At 33.4% G+C, this 23,392-nt stretch overlaps 1 protein-coding gene across 1 annotated transcript in view; it reads left to right on the top strand.

The window, feature by feature from the left end:
* The first annotated feature begins 3,236 nt into the window (after window positions 1–3,236).
* The window catches only part of LOC138314600 (uncharacterized), a 44,117-nt gene continuing 23,961 nt past the window's right edge, over window positions 3,237–23,392 (top strand). Inside the window, exon 1 of the mRNA XM_069255012.1 lies at window positions 3,237–4,117. Coding sequence (XP_069111113.1) covers window positions 3,908–4,117 — 210 coding nt within the window. The 5' untranslated portion in view covers window positions 3,237–3,907. The remainder of the gene's footprint in view (window positions 4,118–23,392) is intronic.

Genomic DNA, 23,392 nt, shown 5'->3' on the forward strand with positions numbered 1-23,392 from the left:
CTCTACGCATTGAAGAAATATAACTAAGATAATGATATGCTTTTATTGCATAACTTTACTTCACAATTGATTTTATAAGTTTAAAAGTTAGGTTATGGAAAATCCCAAAAAGCAGAATTTCTAAGATTTATTAGTGGTGCATAAAATAATAACACCAAAACCAAACTGGAAATAAGACCAAAGTCAAAAGTAGTAAATATAATTATGAGTTTCTTAGAAGAAATCAATATATTGGTGATATGAATTTTTTTCAACCAAAATTATAATGTGATAAAAAGGTTCTAGTTGACTAAAGGCAATCTAAAAGCTGTATAAAAAATGTAACAACGGAAAAACACCAACATGTTTACTTCAACATTTGGTAACATACATAAAGTTTCAAAGCTTCGTGCTAACTTGATGACGTTCTAGAATGAAACAACAAGAGCGTAACTACAATTTAGGGCATGGTAATGTACCATTCGTTTGCTGTATTCAAAATTATGTGATTCTAGGTAAGCATACAGTACCGATATACAACATAGTGACCAAATTATTACCGAAAAATAGATGGTATTGTGTCATTTTAGAGTTGTTTACTTGAATATGATATTATTTGTACTAACCTACGTAGTTTGTATTTATTTTGTAATAAGTAATATGGTTTAACGTGGTATGCCACACACAAGACGAAAATGTGAATAAATAAACTTATCATTATTTTGTCAATAACAAGGTATGTTTGAGTTTAATTTTTCTCTATGACTTACTTTATATACATATAGATTTTTAGTTTATCTCAAAGTTGAAAATGGAATAGAGTTATTTGATGATTCATTTTGAACGACAAATGTATTGTGAATACAATATATAATGTAGCTAATAGACACGTTGTATAGAAATTTCAATGTTTTAAGATTTCTGGTTGCCTGATCAGTAAGATTGTTTTCAGAATTATTCATATCAATATTAAAAAGAAAAAACTAAACTAATTATGCAAATAATAGAAGTCTATTTTTTGAAATATTTTCATATGAAAGCCTGGTACATTATTTTGACAATCACGAAAATTGATTGATCTATGTTAAAACGAGACTTTGCGAGATTGAGAAGACCCTTAACATGGACTCCCTATAGAGTAATATGTGTGGTAACAAGGAATTATTCAAATTAACTATGTGTCATGAGGTTATTACATGTGTTTGTCCGATTTCAGGTTGGGCTTCGTGTCCTTCCTTTTGAAAGACTGAATCCTTGTCAAGTACCTGAAGTCTATGGATTTACCGACTATTCTCTCCTACCAGTTGCCCCCTTTGAAAGCTCAATCCTACAGATGACTATCTAGTTATTGGTTTTCGGACATCATACAATTAGTTTACGCGATACCAACGCAATATAAAGAATCTGGTAAATATGTCGATTACTCAGGTGGAGTTGAAAAGGGTTTTGATAGATGATAAGGGTGATGTCGACGTTGATGATGATCATGATAAACTGCCATGTGAAAATCGATGTCCTTTATACCTGTTGTTATACTTAGCGGTCAGTTATCAGTAGCCAGGATGCGACCTAGATCCGCATAGCAGGTGTCTACACAAATCGAAGGATCGTTATATATGATTTCCTTACCAAGATAGTTTTTGTTTAGGTAATAGGGGTTTTGAATTACAATTCTGCATTCGTTATGGGGTAGATTTTGATTTATGTGTTTAAAATTAATCTAAACAAGCCATATGTAATCCGATTACGTCAATCATCAATTTTCAACTTTGTTAGTAAGATATACTATTGTTTAATAGAAGTAGATGATTCATGGTTTGTCCGAGACATGTTTTTAAATTTACCTCTTCCTTTTAAATCATTCATATAATGTGTTATGTTCGACTTAAATAATAACTTTTAAAAACATCGACATGGACGACCTAAATGAATCAGCAATGCTTTGGTAGAATGCATATAAACCAACAATCCTGTTGGAAAATAAAACTAACATCTAAATGAAAGAGTATAATTTTCTTAAGACTGCGAATAATTTCCAAATGGATCAGATTGTTGTAGATGCATTCCGTATAACAACGCTTTTGATCGAGTTTGATAGTATAGATCGCTAGCAATGCCTTTCAAGGTGCCGTAAATGTTTCCGCTTGGGTGTCAATCATAGTTTATATTTGGTGATGATGACCTTCAAATTGATCAGAGAGAAAATTAAGAGTCTTGTAAAGAAACATGTTCATCCAAGGCCACCTGATGAATCAATGTCATTTACAGAACCTTTTAAGTAATGAAAAGACAGCAAAACAAGGTAATACACTCATGTGGAGAAAGCACAGATATATTACACCGGCAAACTGGAAATGCAATAGATGACTGTTTACAGGTACTGGCATTTCATATTCAGCATAAAACGTATTGTTGTGCTTTATGTCCTTGTAATAGTAAACTATGACATATGGGATCTTTCTATTATATTGAAATGTGTTTGTTTCGTTCTTGAAATATTAGCCTTTATTGGTGATAGAACTTCCTAGATGATTAGCTCTATTCAAGCTGGAGAGTGGTACTATCTAGTTATAAAGGTGATCATATTTTGTTCAATATCGTTACCATCGCCAAACGATAAAACAAATAAATACATAGGTGATATTAATTGGTGCCAGAGCTAATTTTGAATGTCAGAGAAAGATATTACAATATAGATTGTATGTTACCTACTCCTAATTTTTGATACACATCTTGTGACCGTTAGTGATGGAATAGATTTGATCATCCTCGTAATGACAGGAAAATTAACGTTAAAGCTGTAACAAAATGAACACTCTTGTTTCAATAAAGCTCGATTAACAAATCAGGACATACATTATTCAGGTGCAAAGATTGTTAATGATATTGTGACATTTTCTGTCGGTTCTACGATCTACCTTAGTGTATTAGTGTTACCACTGGCTAACATTGTTCTAGTGATCCAACGGGTTACATTTTTACTTTTTATGTCTCAAAGGACTTTAGTTATCTACTCAAACATACACTATTACTTCTGTGAATGTGTTTTTTGTTTGTTTTAATGTTCCCATGATAAAAATATCAGCAAAAGTCATCGAGCAACAGTTTTCACTGACCACTTTTGTTTAGCCGGTGCCAACGTTTACGTTATTAAATTGAAGATGTTCTGATACATGAGCGACGCAATGACAGTAACGCGTGTATGAGGTTGTTGCTAGCGTTAGAGACCATTACCCAGTAGCGCTGTGACAATACTGACTGCTGGTAGGAGGTGAGAAGATCCGTCAGGATATTAAGATATGACAGCTGAGCCTCGTTATCGGAATTACGGTAAAAATCATCAAGTGTTGGCCTCTATCTATCGCCAATTATTGGAGCCACTTATCATCGATACACTCACATTAATTTTCTAAAACAAAACATGACGAAACAGGTTAAGCTATGGAATTGAAATAGTTGTTGTTTAATCGTGTAGGGGATCTCAGGCTATCGACCGGAGCGCTGGAGAGCGTGCTGTCCACGGTACCGATCAATACACAACCTACACTGCGCAAGGCCCCGTGTACAGCTAAGAAATATACTACTATCACAACTACTTATTTATAAATGTGGAATTAGGCTCTTATGGAACGTTTGACAGTTGAGGCACGTGACAAACATGCCCTCATCCCCCGCCCTCCCGTGCAGAGTGAGGGGGAGCCAAGGAGAGGCGTGACCCACCCGCCGATCAAAGAACCGCCTCGCGCTCACCATTCAACTGTTTTCTTTTCTTTAAATCGTTTATCGATTGGCGATGTCATTTGTCGGAGGTTGTAGGAACACATAACAAAGTAGTAGGGAAGATTGCGACGTGAGCGGCTCGTGAAAGCTGGTTGGTTCCGTGTCCACGATTGATCGCACCATAAGGCAAAACAACCAAAACTACAACATGCCGGTACTTTGGAAAAGCCGCGACCGGGAGAAAATGCCTGCCCCCCGGAGTCCGTCCCCGGTGCTGAAGCCCCTTTCAGCCCTTGCTGTACCGGGAATGTTTCTCTTCTATAAATACAACGAGATTAAACGCCAGTCAAGTCACACACCCGTTCCTAAACGGACCACTGTTACTGAGAGGGAGTTGGACCACCTCAACCACAAAATCGTAAGTGCACTCTATTGTTTTTATTGACCTTTAATCACTTGATAACATATATGTTTACTTTTCTGAACTGTCATTAGTGTAAGTGTGATGGCGCCCCTCCGGATAGTTTACACTGTCAGTCCCATTGTGTTGAAAGTTCAACTTCTGTATATACCTTTTAACCATTGTATCCTCAGTGTAGAATCAATGACTGATCAATTATGGTTACCCGTATCGTAATGTCAGTCCAATAGTTTAAACACACAAAACATTAACAAGAGTCCTAAGTACTTGTCCCGGCTATTATAAACATGACATGGGTATGGACACATCATATCTACGCTTCTACTTGTACGACTGAATATAGAAACTTCGTCAAACTTCATAAAGAGTTTGCTGTTGCCATTTGAAGGATAGGTTCAGCTATATTTCATCATACTCCAGATGTTTGACTGTCAAAGTCTAAATATGTAAAAAAAAATATTACTAATACATTCAGCCCTATAGTAGTCCTTTTATTTGACATGCCATTCATATTGAATATAAAAACGTCATTCCTTAATTGGATTTACGCTTCATGTTCGGTCAAATATTCTGCAAATCAGAAAGTCAATGATTAACATAAAGAGAATTGCATCTCAATATGTGTCTCAATATCTAAAAAATTATAATTCAATTATTTAATATATTTTTCAAGTACTTGTATTGTAAATACATGTAGTATATTTTAATTGATAATATCTTAACTTGTTTTAACTTGTATCTAAAATATAAAAAAAACAAAAACATTTCCGATTAATTATTTTGATATTTCGAAATATTGATATTTTAACTAATATAACTGGGCGAAATTTTGACATGTTTTTTTTCCTGAGTTATTTTTAAAAACCATAAGGTTTGATTAATAAAGCTGTGAAAATCATTCAAATGCGCAGATTTAGATGGAAACATTCCTAAAGAAATGACTTAAAATTACTAATAGAACGGTGAAAATGATGAATGAAATTGTAGACCACAACTTGACTTTATGGTCTGACTCATAGTGATTCATAGTATGTCCTCATTATTTCACAGCACTGTAGATTTTATTATAATGATTGATAACGATGGCAGTACTACAAAAATCATTTCCGGGTCTTATTAGTGGTAATGCAATTCTCAAAATGGGACTTTTTGGTGTTGAATAACATGTTAAAACCCGTTCTTTATTTGTGAGTATGAAAATACTGCAAATATAACATTAAGGATTTAACAGACTTTGTTTGTCTGCATGAATCTCAGAAAGATAAAATTACGGTTTAGTCAATTAATTTAATTTGTATTTACTTGTACTCAATAAAGGTAATTATAACAGCTACAGATGTCAACTTTCGCAATGCTTGTATCAGATGAAATACCGCTGTATAAGCTTGGCTTTATGACAGAGTATATCTATACCAAATATAAACAAGATTGTATTCCAATATAAACATTGTAATGGTAAAATCCTTAGACTATTGTAGAAAGGTACCTATCGGAAATAAATATATCATATCTTAAAAGAAAAAATGGAGATATGATCTCTTTGGGATTTTATCATTTCATACCATATCATTTATAGTGTTAACATTTATATAATGGCATTCATTAGAATTACAACAGAAATCAGATGTAATAGTTATTCATATATATCGAATATGTTGAAAATTATTTGAAAAAGTATTGTGTATTTAGTTTATTACTAGGAAAAACAACTTATGTTCAACAGTAACGATTTACGTAGACGTAATTTCAATATTACCTACATCCCAAAGGGACTATGTTTTCATTGTCTTTTATTCTTGTAACAACAATTGCGTTTTTTGATGACGTATTCCCTCTGTGACGCCTTTACCTAAGGAATATAGGCAGCGTGATTCATTTGGATTTCTATTAAAGTAAAATAAATCTAACATTGTAAGTACCTTTACTGTGATCCTACAACAAAACATATACGATATATTCCAAAAAGGCTAATTACAAAAATATCAGTGACATTTTCTTAAAGATGCTCCACATTTGAATATTAATTGGTGTTTAATCGTATCTATTTATGCCTAATTAACACACACACAAAAAATTAAAACAATTTGCTTTGCCTTTGGTGCATTCACAATCAGTACTTCATTCCATATAGGATATAGTGCCACGGAATTTTTTCGAGATGCAATTAATCATTTTTCATAATTCTAACTTGAAGTAAAATTAGAAGCTCAAACTTTTGAATGGTGGTAATGGTGTAAAGTAAGTAACTTTTGTAACTGTAGAAAAATACTAAATTGTCTGCTTCAGTTTTTGATAGTGAAAAAATACCATTTGTCGCCGGTGGAGCATCTTTAAGGAACATCTTTCATCTGAAAATGCATCAGTGTTTTTACATCTATATGTTGATATTGCTAGTTGGAATGACAGTGTATTCATTAGCTAGTTAATCATGTGATAGGCAACAGAGATTTAATTGCAATTAATCATGTGTTAATGACAGAGTGTTTGGAATGACATCACATAACATCTGTACTATAAGACCTAATACTTTCACAGCCATCAACATTTGCTGCGTGTCCTATCCTTAGGGGACGCTTCAGCCTTCCACAATGTGGCAAAAAGGACCACTGCAATACTCCAATCGTTTCATGTCATAGTTAAAACATACATATTCAATTTAACAATTACTCTAAAAGACACTATTTTTTACATTTCACCAAGATGTGATCAAATAATCGTTTATGGACAAATGAGATAGCAATAATAAAACTAGTCACGGGAAAGGTATTGAAAGTATTCGCCTTTTAGATTACTTTTATTTTTCGTTATGATTTTAGAAGCCATAAAAACCGAAGTTGCGGTCAAATATTTATTCACTTGTGCTTCAGTACCCTGTCGGTCGCTCATTAGTCAGGTATACAATTTGCTGATACTCCAGTGCTCATAATCAACCAAATCGAATCCATTAAAAATAGGGTCATTTTCGGTAATTTACAAGGTCAATCGGATACCAGAAAGACCACACAACCACAAATGTAAATATTATAACATAATCCCTGAAAGGCCATCGAAGATATTCTGTGCTGGTGCGATTCATTTTCCCGTTTAATGTAATATGATTACTTATATTTTGTATTATTTCTTCATCCTATATCTTCTAACAAATTAAGTCCCTATAGCAATTTGTCAGCTCACTCCGTATAAGATGTTAAGTCAATTATATACAGCACTGCTAATAACTCGAGTGTGTAGTACCAACAGGAGGAGCCGGTCATGCTTATTTAGGTATTTAATTACGGAGTCTTTATGAAGTAGTTTAACCAATGATGACTTACATAAAGAGACAATATGTATCTCATAAATATTTACCAATATATATCCTCGTAATCATGGTCGGTAAATGAGTATTTAAATGAAAGTCGTTACTGTCTACATTCAGCTATCGAAAGTCTACGTCTTACTACAGTTACAGCATGCTAGCTTTTGATGTGGATAGTCAGAGGATGATAATAACTTAACATCCATTATTGAATATAGCAATACCTGTCTATTACGAACTCATTTGATATGAAAAATAGGTTTATTAGAACAAAATAACTATCTCCAGCTCTTTGGGTTTTTGTTTTGTTTTTGTTTTTGTTTTTTATCTACAATAAAAAAAAATGTTTCACTACATTGTTAGCATCATTTGCTGTTTAATCTGGTCGTTCCTCATTAGTGTTATGAGAATTCTATTAAATGCAACATTAATAGCTGAAAACTCCGCTAAAACTACCGACGTTAAATATGAACAAAATGTATAAGACTAAAAGTTTCAGGAATAATATAACAAATTGGATTGGAAGATAAAGCGAGAGTCTAGATTACAGTATTATTAAGAATATAGAAAGATCTTATTCTAATCTAACACTTGATACCTACCTACATATATTATATATATATAAGGATATAAATGATAGGTCAAGGTCACAAGTGCTATTTCATAACATCAGGTTGATTATATTTAACTACAATGAAGGAATAGAAAAATGTACCTTGTTAAATACCACAAATGTTTTTATCAAAAATACACCTATTGTATATTTCAACTTACAAAAAAAACCCACGTTTTTCGTATTCGTGCAGTGGTTTTTGCAAATGAGTAAGTTGTGATGCGATGACGTGCATTTATCTTATTGAAAACGACCGAATTGAGATAAAACAGCCATACCCCACAAACTACGTCATACACTTGGTCAAAATCTTGGCTGTTACACATGCGCAACAACGTCAGCAAATGAATTGCTGTATATTGGTATAGTTTAATCTATGTCAGACTAGCATGTCTATAAATTGATTTGATGGTTATTCTTGATAAAACAACAATAGAAAAAGTCTATTTTTATCTCAAGTGTTTCAATAAATATTAATACGCCATGAAATCAATATCTTATGAGAGTCACTGTTTACAAACATAGAGAAGGTTGTTTACTGCAGTTCGTACCTGGGATATGGCAATCTTTAAACCATTAAAAATAAATCTGCTTCCGTAACCTTTTAAATGTTGTGGTTCGCGTTACTTCACACCATATCCTTATTACTGTACAATAACACCATTAACCTAAATACAAACAATAGAGCTGATGTTGATGGATTTTTGGAAATAGATGTCTTGTTTTTCTTCTGTAAGTCAGGTATATAAATATCATACTTTTACAGAAATGTTGACATTTGATAGAATGATGATTTATGATTTACTTGTAGATACTATTCCAACAATCATTCAGGGGTCATGGTGGCCGACTGGCTAAAGTGACATACTATCACTAGTCCACTACCAAACGTTCAATTGTTTAGAGAAACCACAGAGAGACAGTGCTCATTATGATATTACGAAAGACTGTTTAGAAATATCTCCGGTATACCAAGGATGAGTCATTTATGTAAATAGGACCTATTCACGTGTAAATATATACTTTACATTAAATGTTCGTGACAGATGTTGCGTATTTTTTATTTTCATACAATTCAATGATATTCAATATAGATACTGACACACCATTAAACCAAACAATTAAGTCACAAACTATATTTAGATATGAGGTGAACATGTGGTCTAGGAGCTCCGTATGGATACAATCTTATCTGCATGTTTAAGGCACATGATATAGAAACAGGAAGTGAAATGACAATGATGGATACATATCAGGTTACATTTTATTTTGTTACTTGTGTTAATTATTATTTGTGTTCTTCTATACACTTGGTATATTCAGAGAGAGATGAAGAGCCAAGTACTGACGATTTATTTTACCCATACAAGCCACAAACACAATAGAGATGCTTACTAATACCCCTAAATGTAAGCGTAACAGAATATTACACGAGTTTGCCATGTAGATACGAGTGACGAATTTTGACCACTAAGCACGAGGCTCGTTGATCCCTGATCAGTCATCATATTTCACGTAGATTGAGTTGAGCTTTTCTAACTAGACCCTTGTTTGGATGTTTCATTCATAGTTAAAAGTAGAAAATTCCCTCCAGTTGAAGCAAGCCCCCATTCTTGACCAGTCGAGTGCATATCACGTTGCCTGATGGCGTTATACCACATACTTCGTTCATTTTCAATGATATTTTCTATTTATAACTGAAAGGATAAAGAGTAAGGAGTACATTTTTTCTCTCATAAAAACGGGATATTTCCAGATGGCCAGGAAAAAACCTATATATTGTATTGACAAACCTTGTGTTAGAATTGCGCAAACAAGTCACAATCTTTCAATCAGGTTGACTATTCCTATTTACATGTAAATGCTAGGGCTTTATACTTTCGTCAGCATATCATCAAACAAGAATCATTTTATTGTGAAAAAGATTACCATCATATTGTACGAGGAAATAAACCATTGAACTAAGCACTAAGGAACAATGTGTGTGCGTGCTCATTTCATCTTCAGGTCTGATATTTTAGAAGAAGAACACAATAAATGGCACTGAAATAAGTAGGATGAGAGGAATAAGGTTGAAAACAAATCTCCCAGAGAAAAATAGATATATTGTACAATTTTTATCTCAAGGGTTGACATGATGCAATTGTTGTAACGTTGAAGAAACCAGACATAGTCCGTTTTTTATTTCCAACAAAATAGCATTAGGAAGTTAAAGTGTCAGTTTCTAGATTTGAGAATCGATAACTTAAAACCAACATTTGCCAGCTAAATCATCATTTTGTACACTAAGTACACTATCAAGCTGCATATCCAATACAATCCTAAACAGAGTTATTGTCATTTTTTTATTTGTCAATAAGTTAATATTAATGTCCTCAAATCTCAAAAACAAAACCAACACAATTTACTAACTTTGAGGTGTCAATATGACACAAGTAAATTTTATTCATTTGCTTTGTCATGTAGTTGCTGTATGACGCACGTGAGCGCACGCGTGTCTTTGACCGTGCTGCCACCTGGGAGTCAGGGCTGTGTATAGCCTAAAATAGTATTGATCGAGAGGGCACTCTGTTTGATGGCTGATGCACATTCACTTTTAACATCTTAAAACTGCCAGGTTCTACACTTGGATAGGATCCAAAATACCAGAGGCACATATCATGGCCGTCCCAGTAAGTGATCCGAGCCTGCCTCCTCCCTCTCCCCTGCGCTGTCTTATCAATCGTAATATCGCTAACAACAAATGTTATTTATCACTTTCAACCCACGGTGATCAATTTTGATATCAAGAAAAGAAAATTAATTCGTCAAATACAAGTTTTGTAATTCTAATTTAAATGTTGCGGTATAGCTGTAGAACTGTGTACACGAGCTCTGCCACAGTCCTTTATGAGTTTGATAGAAGCCAGACCATACCAAACGTTGACGGCTCATCATCTCCGCGTAGTTCCCGGGGCCACGGGGGTTGTTGCAGACATGTCCCGGGGCTCCCGAACACTAGATATGAACATTACTCCGAAGTGGAAGCCAGACCAAAACAATTAATTGAGATATATCAATGTATATAATTTAACTTTCGCGTCAGTTTCTACCATTCTTTGCTATCATAGTTATAGGGGTCTTGTTATTTAGTTATGTTGTCTCCATCATAACAACATTGTTTATTTGAAAGCCTTTATTCATCGTTACATGTGCATACTAATAAATAGAACCCCAGACTACAGTATGTTACTAAGTTCCTCCTCTTGGCTAGCTTGGAACCCAGTATGTTTAGAAGGTTGGAACCCAGTATGTTTAGAAGGTAAGGAAACCGATATATTTTAAACGCTTAGGTCTTGGATGCGCAGACAAAAATGGAACTATTGTCGATTTATCCCTAATATATAGCAGTGTTTGCTGTGGATTTTCAAAGTAGTTCTTGATTCGTGATTCGTTCGTTTGTATTTCTCTACCTTCTGACTCAATAATCTGAAGACATGGATGGAATAGTGTATTGCTGCCATTTTACTGTATATGGAACCTGGATAGCGCCTGATACGATATCAATATTACTGACCATGGTATTACACAATGCAAACAAAAATGACGCAGTCAAACCTTGAAACTAAATGGTCCAATTATTTAAATAATTCATAGATTGATAAACATTCTTACCATCCATATAGAACAAATAGACCACATTTATTCCAATCGTTTAACCAATGCATTATAAACATAATCATACACACTAAATATGTATTGAATTTGATATTCTCCAAAATTATTTGCGTTTTTGTGAACAATAAAGATCAATAGATTTTATTTCTCGTCTGTCTTGTTAAATCTCTCCAGACACAGGTCCATCTTATCAGCCAAGCAATGACATCATGGAAACATCTTCTGAAGTTAATCAATCCATTTCATGTTAATTACTACAGCGGCAGGGAAATGTGTTGTTTACACTTCCATTTGGCGTATATATTTAATTATATATCGGACGCCAGTACCTCGCCATTACTGTATATATCTCAGTACACGACTAGTCGTCCCTGCTTTATTGAAGTCTCACGAATCGACTGTGCAATACGCCAAATTGCCTATAGATCTGTGCCTTGGTAATTATGCTGTATAAATATTGGTGTAAGATGCAATGTGGTGAACAAGTCAATTTTATTTCGGATATATTTGATATGAAATTGAATTTCTACAATCTCAATAAATTATGGGCTATTGTCTCCCTTGGAATTGGCAATGAGATCGCTTTAATCGTTTCTGTCCATCAAATATTTATAGCGGTAGGATAGATGTAATTGTACTAGAATGTCAGATCTAACACGCTACACACCACGCTGTGTTATAAATACTATCATAGAGTATTGTGTGCTCTCACTTATTATTTCTGTATCATAATTGGCCCTAATAACAACATATATCCAGGAAAATACTTATTACAAATTGTTTGAAGTGAATACAAATGTCATATAGACCAGTTATGTATACACGATAATCTATTTAGCAGACAGTTTTTGTAGGGACAGGGGATATTTATTCTCATTTGATCTCTTTCAAGGACAATTATTCACATGACGTCGCACGTGAATGGTTTTGTGACGTGGTCCGTGAAATAACTTAAATCAGGTATCCTGCTATTCTCTACGGTGACTAAGGAAGTGTCCCGTATAAATCATAAATCATTATCAACGCATTACATAGTGTACTTCACAAAACAACCCAGGAATAGACTAAGCCACATGACCAAGTGTTTTATCATGAATTGTATTAGTATGTATTTATATAACAATAAAAAATCGTAAATAAATAGTTAATGCATTATTTTAAGTAATACAATTTATCAAATATACGGTATACATATATATACATTTTGTAATAGTAAAACTAGCTTCAAGTCGATAGGAAATTTGATTATTATATAGTATAAGACGTCCGTTGTATAGACAGAGAATGGAGATAAGCATTGTTATGATTGCATTACACATCATTGTGATTGCGATCAACAACACTGGAAGAAAAATAAGCCAATACAAAAAGGCTAGAATTTCACGGCTGATAAACACCTTAAACTGTAAACGTATACCTGGATATTAGGGCCCTATTTACGCTTTAACATAGAAAGAAACATATTGTTCTATGCAGAGTGCACTATTTCGTTTTTGCTATGGCAACGTAAATGAAGACGTGGAAATACATGATTATGTTGCTTAGCAACGACAGAAGATAAACGGAACGTAACAGATATTCCTAATCGATTTGAACTTGGTTGCATAAACAACCAATGAGAATATTTTTTTTGCAATTGTGATTGATCACCAATTAAGCTGAAAATATGAAAAAAAGATAATTTGTTTTGACGAAAGTCTGCTTAATGTTACATTAACTGAGGGATGTATTAATTTGTCCTACAATGAAGACAGTGCCTTGTACTTCGTAATACGCCATTACGGTTCATCATGTTGTGTATAAAAGAAAATGTATTCATCTATTCTAAGAATTCCACTCGAAAGCGAGGATAACCAGAGGAAAAATAACAAGAGATATAAAAGCATCAGGCATTCAAGGGAGAAATGACAGGGTATTAACCTCCACCCTTGACAACTTCTTAGCCTAATATGTATGTAAACCGCAAACAATGAGTCCGTCTTGTTAGTACAATATCCTTATTGTTTACTTACATTTCTCAATGTATCTAGAGATTTAAAGGACAATTCAAACAGCTAACGTTTAGGAAATAATGTAGTGGTTTAATTACACAATATAACAAATTTCATATGTTTAGGATATAAATAAAAGATTTACGATTGATACAAATATAAGATTTTTCTACGAAAGCCTAGACTCTTTTTAATCATCTATCAAAATACTAGCTTGAACCAATGCTTTTAGTCAGAGAATATTTGCCGAGAGACATCAATGCCATCGGAATATACCCTTCCGATAATTAATCTGAGGATGAATGTTTGGAGTGGAATAGTTATCTGCATGATACGTGCTACATAATAATGCAATGCAAACTGCAATTGAAATATAATCTTTCCGTGGACAAGGAGTTCATGATATTTGACACTGAATCTTGATCATTTTCACGAGAACATGATTGGCTTGCCCGTGTAATTTGTCATGTATTGTGAGATCGTTTTTGTGTTTGTCGTGATAAGGGTCTCACTGTCTGTATGGTTTGGCCACTTTATTTGTAAATCGCCAGAATTATCTAGGAACAGGTGTTGGAACAAGCTCCAGCAATTTATATAACCAAAGAAAATAAAAATAGAAGATCAATGTTTTATCAGTTAATTGAAAGTGGTGCAACCGTTTTGATCAACCCATACATCACAATGAGGATACATGACACAACAATTAATCTGTTTAGACACGGGGGGAATCGACGTCACGTTACAACGTTATTGTTGGCAATGTCTTAACTACGATGTGCTACGGCTTCTCGATCAATAGTGCAAATGGTAGGCCTCATTGAGCTTTCTTTCCAGTCGTTAGTAAACGTCTGCTGAACATTTAGGATGCATGATGTCCATACTGAGTAAATATACAGCATGTTGTCTTGTAGCGTGTGGGGTATGGTAGATGTATCTGTTACGGTTTGAATTTTAAGACCTTGCGTCACACATGAAAGCATATCAAATGAATTATTTAGCGCATACCTACCATAGGTTTCGATCTATATGATATACCGCATGTTCTGGAACCAATAATTCCGTACCCTTAATACCCCCTAGAATTCTATGTTCTCATCACATGTATTATATATTAGATCCATCTTATTTTTGGATTTCACTTAATTTTGGTTTAATGATTTTGATTTTTAGGAAAACAAGTGGTAATTTGTCGATTTTATTGTCAGATTAGAATCGTCAGCAGTCTCTCTTGTATGAATCCCCTATGACCACGATAGATAACTAAAGCATAAACATGTATGACAAATATTTATCGAGAGACCTTGGGACATTTCAGATAGACAATTCAGCATTAAAACTGTTTCCGATGCGCAGAATACTGCATGTCATAGTAATTGTAAATGTGCAACTATTAGCAGCAGAACTCAAGCTTTGTTTGCTGACGATAACCAGCGCCATGGTATGTAACAATGAGAACTACAATAGATAAAACATCGAGGCTGTGATCAATGGACTCAATACACTATAAGAGCTGATACGCATCTCAGAAGATTTGCTCGCCACCAGCGACAGATCAAATCGCTTGTTTTACTCCATCAAGACAATGCGTAAATTGGGGAGATGCGTTTTATCTACGGGCGGTACTATGTTGGTCTAAATATCTGAATAGGTCCGTACAATAATCAAGTATTCTGAAGAGGAGGCCACATCAAAGGATATGTTTCCCAGGGGCAAAAAAAGGCTCCAATTACAAACAAGATGACTAAATTATTAAAAGGAATTTTTCGCAACGAACAAATGGTGGTGACACATAAGCCATCATTACTCTGTCGTTTGACGATATAATGTCTGTCTAATGATTGAAGATATGTCAAGTGCAAACTGTTATTTTCTTAATATGACTCTAACATCTGTAATTTGTATTTATTTAAATTTCCAAAATGTATAAAGGTATTAATTCATAAATTGCAATAATCTACATAACGTTTTGTTAATTAATAGAACACACTATTTCAGAGCAGGAAGTCAATCATTAGTCCACAGTAGAAATCTGTTCCGGAAGTGTGATACAGTAACAGGACCTAGAAACCACTTCCGTTGTACCTGGTAACGGAAGAAAACTATGGTACGTCGACGCACACAACCTTCCAAAGATATCAACTTCAAAGGTCGTGCTGGTAGTTCTAAAGACATTAATTTACCTCAAACTTTGGACGTGTAGTACATTATTTAAAGGTATCTAGCCGTTTTTACATTTAGACATTAGCTAATGACTTGCCTAGTTAAAAGTCTTCCAGGCTGGTAGTAAATACTCGATCTGTTGCATCATTCCGGGTAGACGAGTTTCCGCTAGCCAACCTGGCTGGGCAAGATCGATTTATAGCTTGCTGTTTAATTTCTTTGTAGGAAATCTTGACCGCATATATAGTTACAAGTTCTTTACGTACACGCCAAAGTTGTAACAGATTGGTACATATATATATACTCTGAAAAAGCTATGATAAAATAGAAGGTATATTAAAACCAGACTGAAACAGCGACTATGGGGTCATCCAATAAGAGAAGACATACTAAATGTATGTTTGGTCGGACCCTGTGGGGATGAGATATGTTTGATTTAAGCCAGTGTAAACAAATCTGTTCGGTGATTGATATCGGGTAGCTCTACGGCACTTCATCAATGATTCAGTGATGCTTGTCGCATGATTCGTTGACAGACAGAAGCGCCAAGATAAACGGGATCTGCTAATTACTCCATACTCCTTACAACATTGTGTGGTAGCTATGGTGGTTATAAAACGGCGTTGTAAAGAGAATACATTACAGGTGTAGATTTTATTTATTTACCACCGGTTTCAATGCGACCTTCACGCATAGACGACAATAATGTGTTCTGCTATACATTAAAGCGTAACGGGAGACTGGTTAGGGATGTACGGTATAGTTTATTGTTCTCCGAAAATCAAGTCCTTGAACAGTCCTAATATCTTATACGGAAAGTTTCGTTAAGGTCTTATAAATCATTAAAAGCGCTGTCATTGGAACGGTTCCGGTATTGCTTCATTGAATCATGTTACCTTAAATTATACCAGACGCAAAAAAAGTCTTTGTAATGATGAGTGTGTGATGCTACAGAAACACAAAATGTAAGAAAATATAAATATACGGTCGTGTCAAGCAACATGCATGGATGAATAAAGTATGTAAGTATTGTATAACCATATGTAGCATAACTTGCCTGTTCAGTCATGTCACACGACCATGTATCTGGGAGAGAACCTGAGCAGGCTTAGCCTGTTGTTTGATCCCTTTTCATTATTTATTATTAATTTTTATGAAATAAAATTTATTGAAATTAGACCATGTAATAAATACATGTATTGTAAGACACACGTGTAATAACACTATTGTGACATGACGGAGTCATAAAATATGACGTCGAACGATTGTCGTGGAAGACGGAAACGTTAAATCCGAGCCCGATTTCTAACTCAATGATAAAATTGACTAAATTATTAAACTCTCTCAATAAATTTCATATTACACAGTTATTCATGTAAGATTCTTATGATACACAATATCAAATAAAAAATAACGACGATTCGTGGAAGATTCTTATTATACACAATATAATATAAAAAATAACGACGATTCAAAATTTGCTACACAAATAGGATCACTAAAAATTGTTGAAACATTTATATTAATTCAATTGTTTACAACGATTTCATGTAGTTTATGTCAATTAACAAAGAACTTTAATGTAAAAAATTTACATCCATGTTGGGATTTTTGCAAGCCTGGACACTGGTATAACTGGTATATAATTGTTGTGTCTTCTTGCGATAGCGATGATCTGATAGACATATTCGACTCTGGAAAAAATAACTAAAACAAATAATAAAAAATACACATAACCCCATTATATTTTAAAGTAATAAACCCACAAAATCAAAGCTTCCATTCTCACTGTGGTATGATTAACTAAATCAACTTTTGTTAACACATTGTTATGAAACGGTAAAAAACTATCCTTGTAAGTAAAATAAATTTTACAACTCTAGCTTTTAAAGACAATTGTTCGGCGTGTTTGTGTCTAGTGACAGTAATGTACTGACACACTGTGTATAACTGCCTCTATTTGTCGAGTAAGACGACCTATACAGCTATCGTAATTGTCACCGATACTGTAATTGCATCAAGATTTACAAATTTACCCTGGTAATTTGATTTGGGCTGTTTGTAGATATATCCGATTGTGTGATTACAAGCCCGTCTTAGTGACATTGACGGAGTTGGTTACATGCGGAATGTTCTCCAGGAGAAACAATTGGATTGTGGAAGCCAGCACATTTAGTCTTTGTTCTTAATCAATGGACCTACCTCATACTAACGCATATCAATTCAGTTCTGTAAAACGGCGTATGGATCAGTGTACGGCTCAAACGCCATCAGCTCTAGACTCAATTAAAAGCTGATGTATGGCAAATGACTTTGAAATGAACTGTTGCTATGTTCTGACCTCCGAAATGCATGTTGCTTGTATGATGTGGATCAACACGGACAGACAATAACACCAAGGTGCCCATTTTGTGACACTATCGCTGTTTACAACATGTTTTCAATTTTGCATTGAAAGAAGACTTAACAGTACACGAAGCTGCTGCTATATTCAACCGCTGTTGTGTAAATTTTAGTAATAATTGTAACAGAGCTCAACACATCCAAGATGATATTGAATATCTTATTTACAGTGTTAATGTATAGGCAGAAAAGTCGAACGTCACCAATTTGCCTTTCTCTTTTAGATTTTGTTTTTACTAATACTCCTGCAAATAAGTGAGATATACATTGTTCTTTACATGCACAGTATATCAATTTCTATTTGCCATTCATGCGTGTTTATTTAAAACAACGAACAAAGAAAACAAGTCACGCTACCTAGTGCCCCAGACATATCGAGTCATTCTGTTATTTGTCACTATCATTTTATCCTGATACGTTTGTATAGAACAGTAGCGTTTAGGTCTCATTTAGACGAAAGACCTGTCTTCTCCGGTTAGTTAAATACTAGTACCATTTATTTATGTAAATGCGAAAAAAAAACATAAATGTGTGGTCTCATTAAAAGAAAATGAACAAATTACCAATAGGTTCGAGAGACAGGGGTTTTCCATTAAAAGAAGACCAAAACTGCCTTGATTCTTGTGTGGTAAACAAGAGTGGTGTAAAAATAGATTATGTAACGGTTTTGTTATAGTATTGATATAAAATGTATGAATAGGAAATCTAATTCAGGTTTAGGATATTCAATAAAGAATCTTTATTTTGTAATATGTCCTTGTTGCTTAATATAAACGAAATTGGAAAAAACAAATTATAAATGACATCGCGCGACGCCCTTAAATTTGTTATGTTTTAAAATACGAATAAGAAAACTATTCCCTATTGGGATATTTTTGAGACTTAATTCGATAAAAAAAAGTGTTTGAATTTTGCTGAAGTGAATTCAAATATTATAATATATTTTGACATTTCTGTATAAAAACTTTGTTTAGGAGAAGTTCTATTTTGGGTACTTTAAAAACTGTTCCAATATGGGTAGCATCACGTTAACAATGAATGAATAATTATGGGCTTATATTACAAGGGTTTACATATCATTTTGGAAAATAAATCGCATGAGGATCATTTTTAGTTATTTGTTTTTTTACTCAATTTACTCAATATTCCTCAATGGCACTGAAATGTTTACCAAAATGGAAACTGTTAAGTTGATAATGTATGAATAGCAAAACTATCGGAAACCATAGCAAATAAAAAAAAAATATAGTATATATATTTGGAAATTAGTGTTTGGAACTATAGATTATGTTGGTTTTATATATTACTGACATCTTTTTACAAATATCTCCGGAAAAAAAGAAACAAAAAAAGTCCCGTGAAAGATTGACTTCATGTTTTTTTTTTTTTTTTGTTTATTAAGTTTTGTGTTGTTGTTGTTTTCATGATTCTTACATTTGTTGCTTTGGCGTAAGTTTCATATTTATTTTTACTTTATTCAGGTAAACACTAATTATGTAGTGTTGTTATGTCGTATTAATAGTGTCGGTATAATAAATGATATAAAACTAGCTTTCATATGTGGATATGAAGGGTAGGGATATTCTACCCGAGGGTCACAAAATGTAGTAAAACCCGAGGCTTGCCGAGGGTTTTGCAACATTTTGTGATCCCGAGGATAGAATATCCCTATCCTTCATATCCACTTATGAAAGAGTATTTTTCTTTCATACTTCGACGTTTTATTGCAATTTTACAACTAATGTATCTCGCCATTTTGAAATAAATTCGAAGAAATCCACGACTGGAAATCAACTTTCCATACATGAAAAATCATATGATATTTTCAACACAAATTTCATTGTGTGCATCTTTTATAGTAAAACCAGTCATATTTGTGAAACAAAATTTTCCGAGGAAATAGAGATTTTGTTGACGCCGTGACGTCACGAGGCTTTATTGCATGGGTAGACCTGCAATATAGTCTCAGGCGACATGAGTGTATTGCCCTGGACCAGCCAGTATTACACCTGTAAGTATGAAAGAATACTTAGTATATATCTACTTATAAGTGTAGTTTAGACGTAACACACGTTGTATTCCTCTTTCGTTTGGGTAACATATATGTACATTATTCAATATATATTGACCTAGAACTGCATATGTGGATGTATCCTACTTTCTGTTCCGACAGCTGTCGGTCATCCGTATCAACAGAATAATAATCATATTAAAATACTAATAAGTTACATGTAGCATTGCAAAAGATACGTTACAAAACGCCAATTCTGTACAGTTTATGTATTCATTTTGATATCGTTATTTTCACATGTGGCTGAAATTTACTATTGTCGATGAATCTAATCAGTGACGAGAGAAATGTGTTTTAACTATTAAATGTGCGAACAGCTGAATTCCCTTTTGAATTTTAACATTTACTTAGTTGGATTTCAATCAAAACTGTTTTTAAATCACATTTTTCCTTTTGATGAAAAATCAGCACTTCGTGCAAATCATTAGAGAAAATTAATCATCTCATTATTTCATTAAGATACGGATAAAATGTTTGCAAAATTGAAAATTAGTAACATCACTACGTAAGTAAATACAGTAAAAGTTAATTCGATTGATAATTATGTGGATCATGTTATTTGATGATTTCCTATCAAAGCGAAATTATATCCCTACTTTGATATTTTCAATCTGTTGATTTCTTGTTATATCAAAAAATAAGAAATATGTATAAGTCTTGTTACCTGTCCCGTATTTCGCAGCAGTAGACTTCTAGTAAAGCGTCCCGCCAGGATGAAGGGATGCCAACACGTCTATAAGAGGAATCCTACCGAGAAGACTCTATTGGGACACATCGGCGGTAATGATGTTAGTGTTGACAGCCTTTCTCCATTCATTACATTGTCCATCAGGATTCTCTATTGATTAAAGCAGTTCTGGGTCATCTTAGGGAATCACTGGCTTGACATGTCTTAATGATCCCGGCTCCAATGACCTATGTCCGGTCACCGATCTACATCATAATTCTGGTCAGAAAAGGCTACAACGGGATAACGATAGACGGTGTATACGTATTCGATGTGTATTTAAATATGATTAAAATGACTATGTCTGGAATCAGCACTTGTACCCAATATTTGATATTAAAAAAAACCATTTTATCAATCTAAGATTTATTCAGAATCGACTGGTAATGCCTAGTAATATGTCAAGATAATTATGGTAAGCTCGTCAAATGTTCAGAGACAAATGATTGTTGGTTGTTATAATTAAGAGTTATAACTCTATGAATTACAATTATATTAAGCAAATTGGATTAAAGGTATTGATCAAAAAGAGACAATATCAAATATTTTCCTTAAATCAGTATACCAAAGTTGGATATTATACAATAAAGGTATCGTATACTAAGATGAAGAAATTACTAAAATGATAACAAAAATGACTGTAACATCAATTCCTCATTATCAGTTACATAAACTTACAGGTAATCTAGTCAAAATGTTACTAGAAACTGTTGAAGTATAATTAACTGACTGGTGACGTATAGCGATAATACACGTAGTATGCTGTAGAAGAAAAAAAAAACACAACAAAAAGTAAAAAATAATGTAATGATGATGAATTTACCTGAAAACACCAAATGTTTGATATTTAATGATAAAGATACAAGTTATTGACAATAATGATTTAATTATAGCTCTGTAAAAAACGATTTTTGGAAATTATCCTTTTTCTGGATTGTTAAAGTTGTGAAATTTTAGTAAATACCAAATCTATCAAGTTACTCAAAATTCAAATCATTCTTGTATATCGATTAAAAATCCCCAACTTATCATGTATTCATATTGAAATTACAACCCTACGATATTACAACAACAAGGCAAAATAGTTCTGGAGAGCGAAACACCAGTTCAAATATGCAGACACTCATCTTTAAATACAACATTTTGCGATGTCTTTTTTAGGATAGCTGTTTTAATAATTAAGTAAATGACGGATGAAATATATTTGCCTTAGGTGATGATAATTTAGCAATAGTAGAAACGTTTGCAGTGCGTATTGTGTTGTAATCAAATAATTTGTATTAATTATGCTTTGTTTTATTAATACTAGATAATTTGAGTTGTTATTAATTTTGATAATGACGTATATTTCTTAAGAAAACAAAGAGGGAAAATTTCGATTGTTTTTTTGTTGTTAGACAATACCAGTAACTTATGGCGGCGCTGCCGATACTATCACTGTAGTTGTAATAACACATGATGGCAAATATTTATACGTAGATTATACTGTCATAATTCATGATAATGCCAATAACTACCAAAACAATGTTGATGGGGCAGATTATAATATTCAAATCTAGACGGTAACGCCCCTCGGCAACGGTGCTAGCTATACAAACCTAGCAGTAAATCCTCTCAAACGCGGTATGGGGAATGATTTATAAATCAATGCCATAAATCCATTTTAATTCTATAACCGTTCGTATCAGAAGGATGGCTCGTATAATCTTTATTGATATAAACGTACCCATCGATAGGAAAATAAGAATATAAAATAGCCGGCCTTGATAAATAATGAGGGAATGTTACATATAACGACTAGTCAAAGTTAAACTTTATTAATGATTTCCTTAATTCGATTTCAACAGTGAATAATTCATAACGCGGGGTAGCTACATAACGTGTGGGAAACGTGATTAATTATGATTTTCTGTCAAGAGTTTAGACTGCAGAAAGTCTCATCATATTGGGATAGAGATGCTACTTGAATATATTGAACGATATGAGTTGATTTCATATAATGAAGACTTACTAGCTAGCAAATATGTTATAGAAGTAGTGATTCATTATCTCTATGAATTTGATATAAATATAGTTTTCATTTAACGTAAAGCAATATCAGTGGCGTTATTGTAGTATATTTAAATAACAATTGTGGCTTATCGTTTATGACTGTATTTACATTATGTACATACGAGTATGTGCATTATTTTTAGTAAAATTACTTTGAGAATTTAATTTCTGAACATTATATTTAGTAAACTTACTTTGAGAATTTGGATTTTTGAACATCACATCATGTTTAGTGAACTTACTTTTAGAATTTGGATTTCTGAATATCATGTTTAATAAACTTACTTTGAAAATTTTGAT

The sequence above is a fragment of the Argopecten irradians genome, chromosome 2 (assembly GCF_041381155.1).
Source record: "Argopecten irradians isolate NY chromosome 2, Ai_NY, whole genome shotgun sequence".
Taxonomy (NCBI): domain Eukaryota; kingdom Metazoa; phylum Mollusca; class Bivalvia; order Pectinida; family Pectinidae; genus Argopecten; species Argopecten irradians.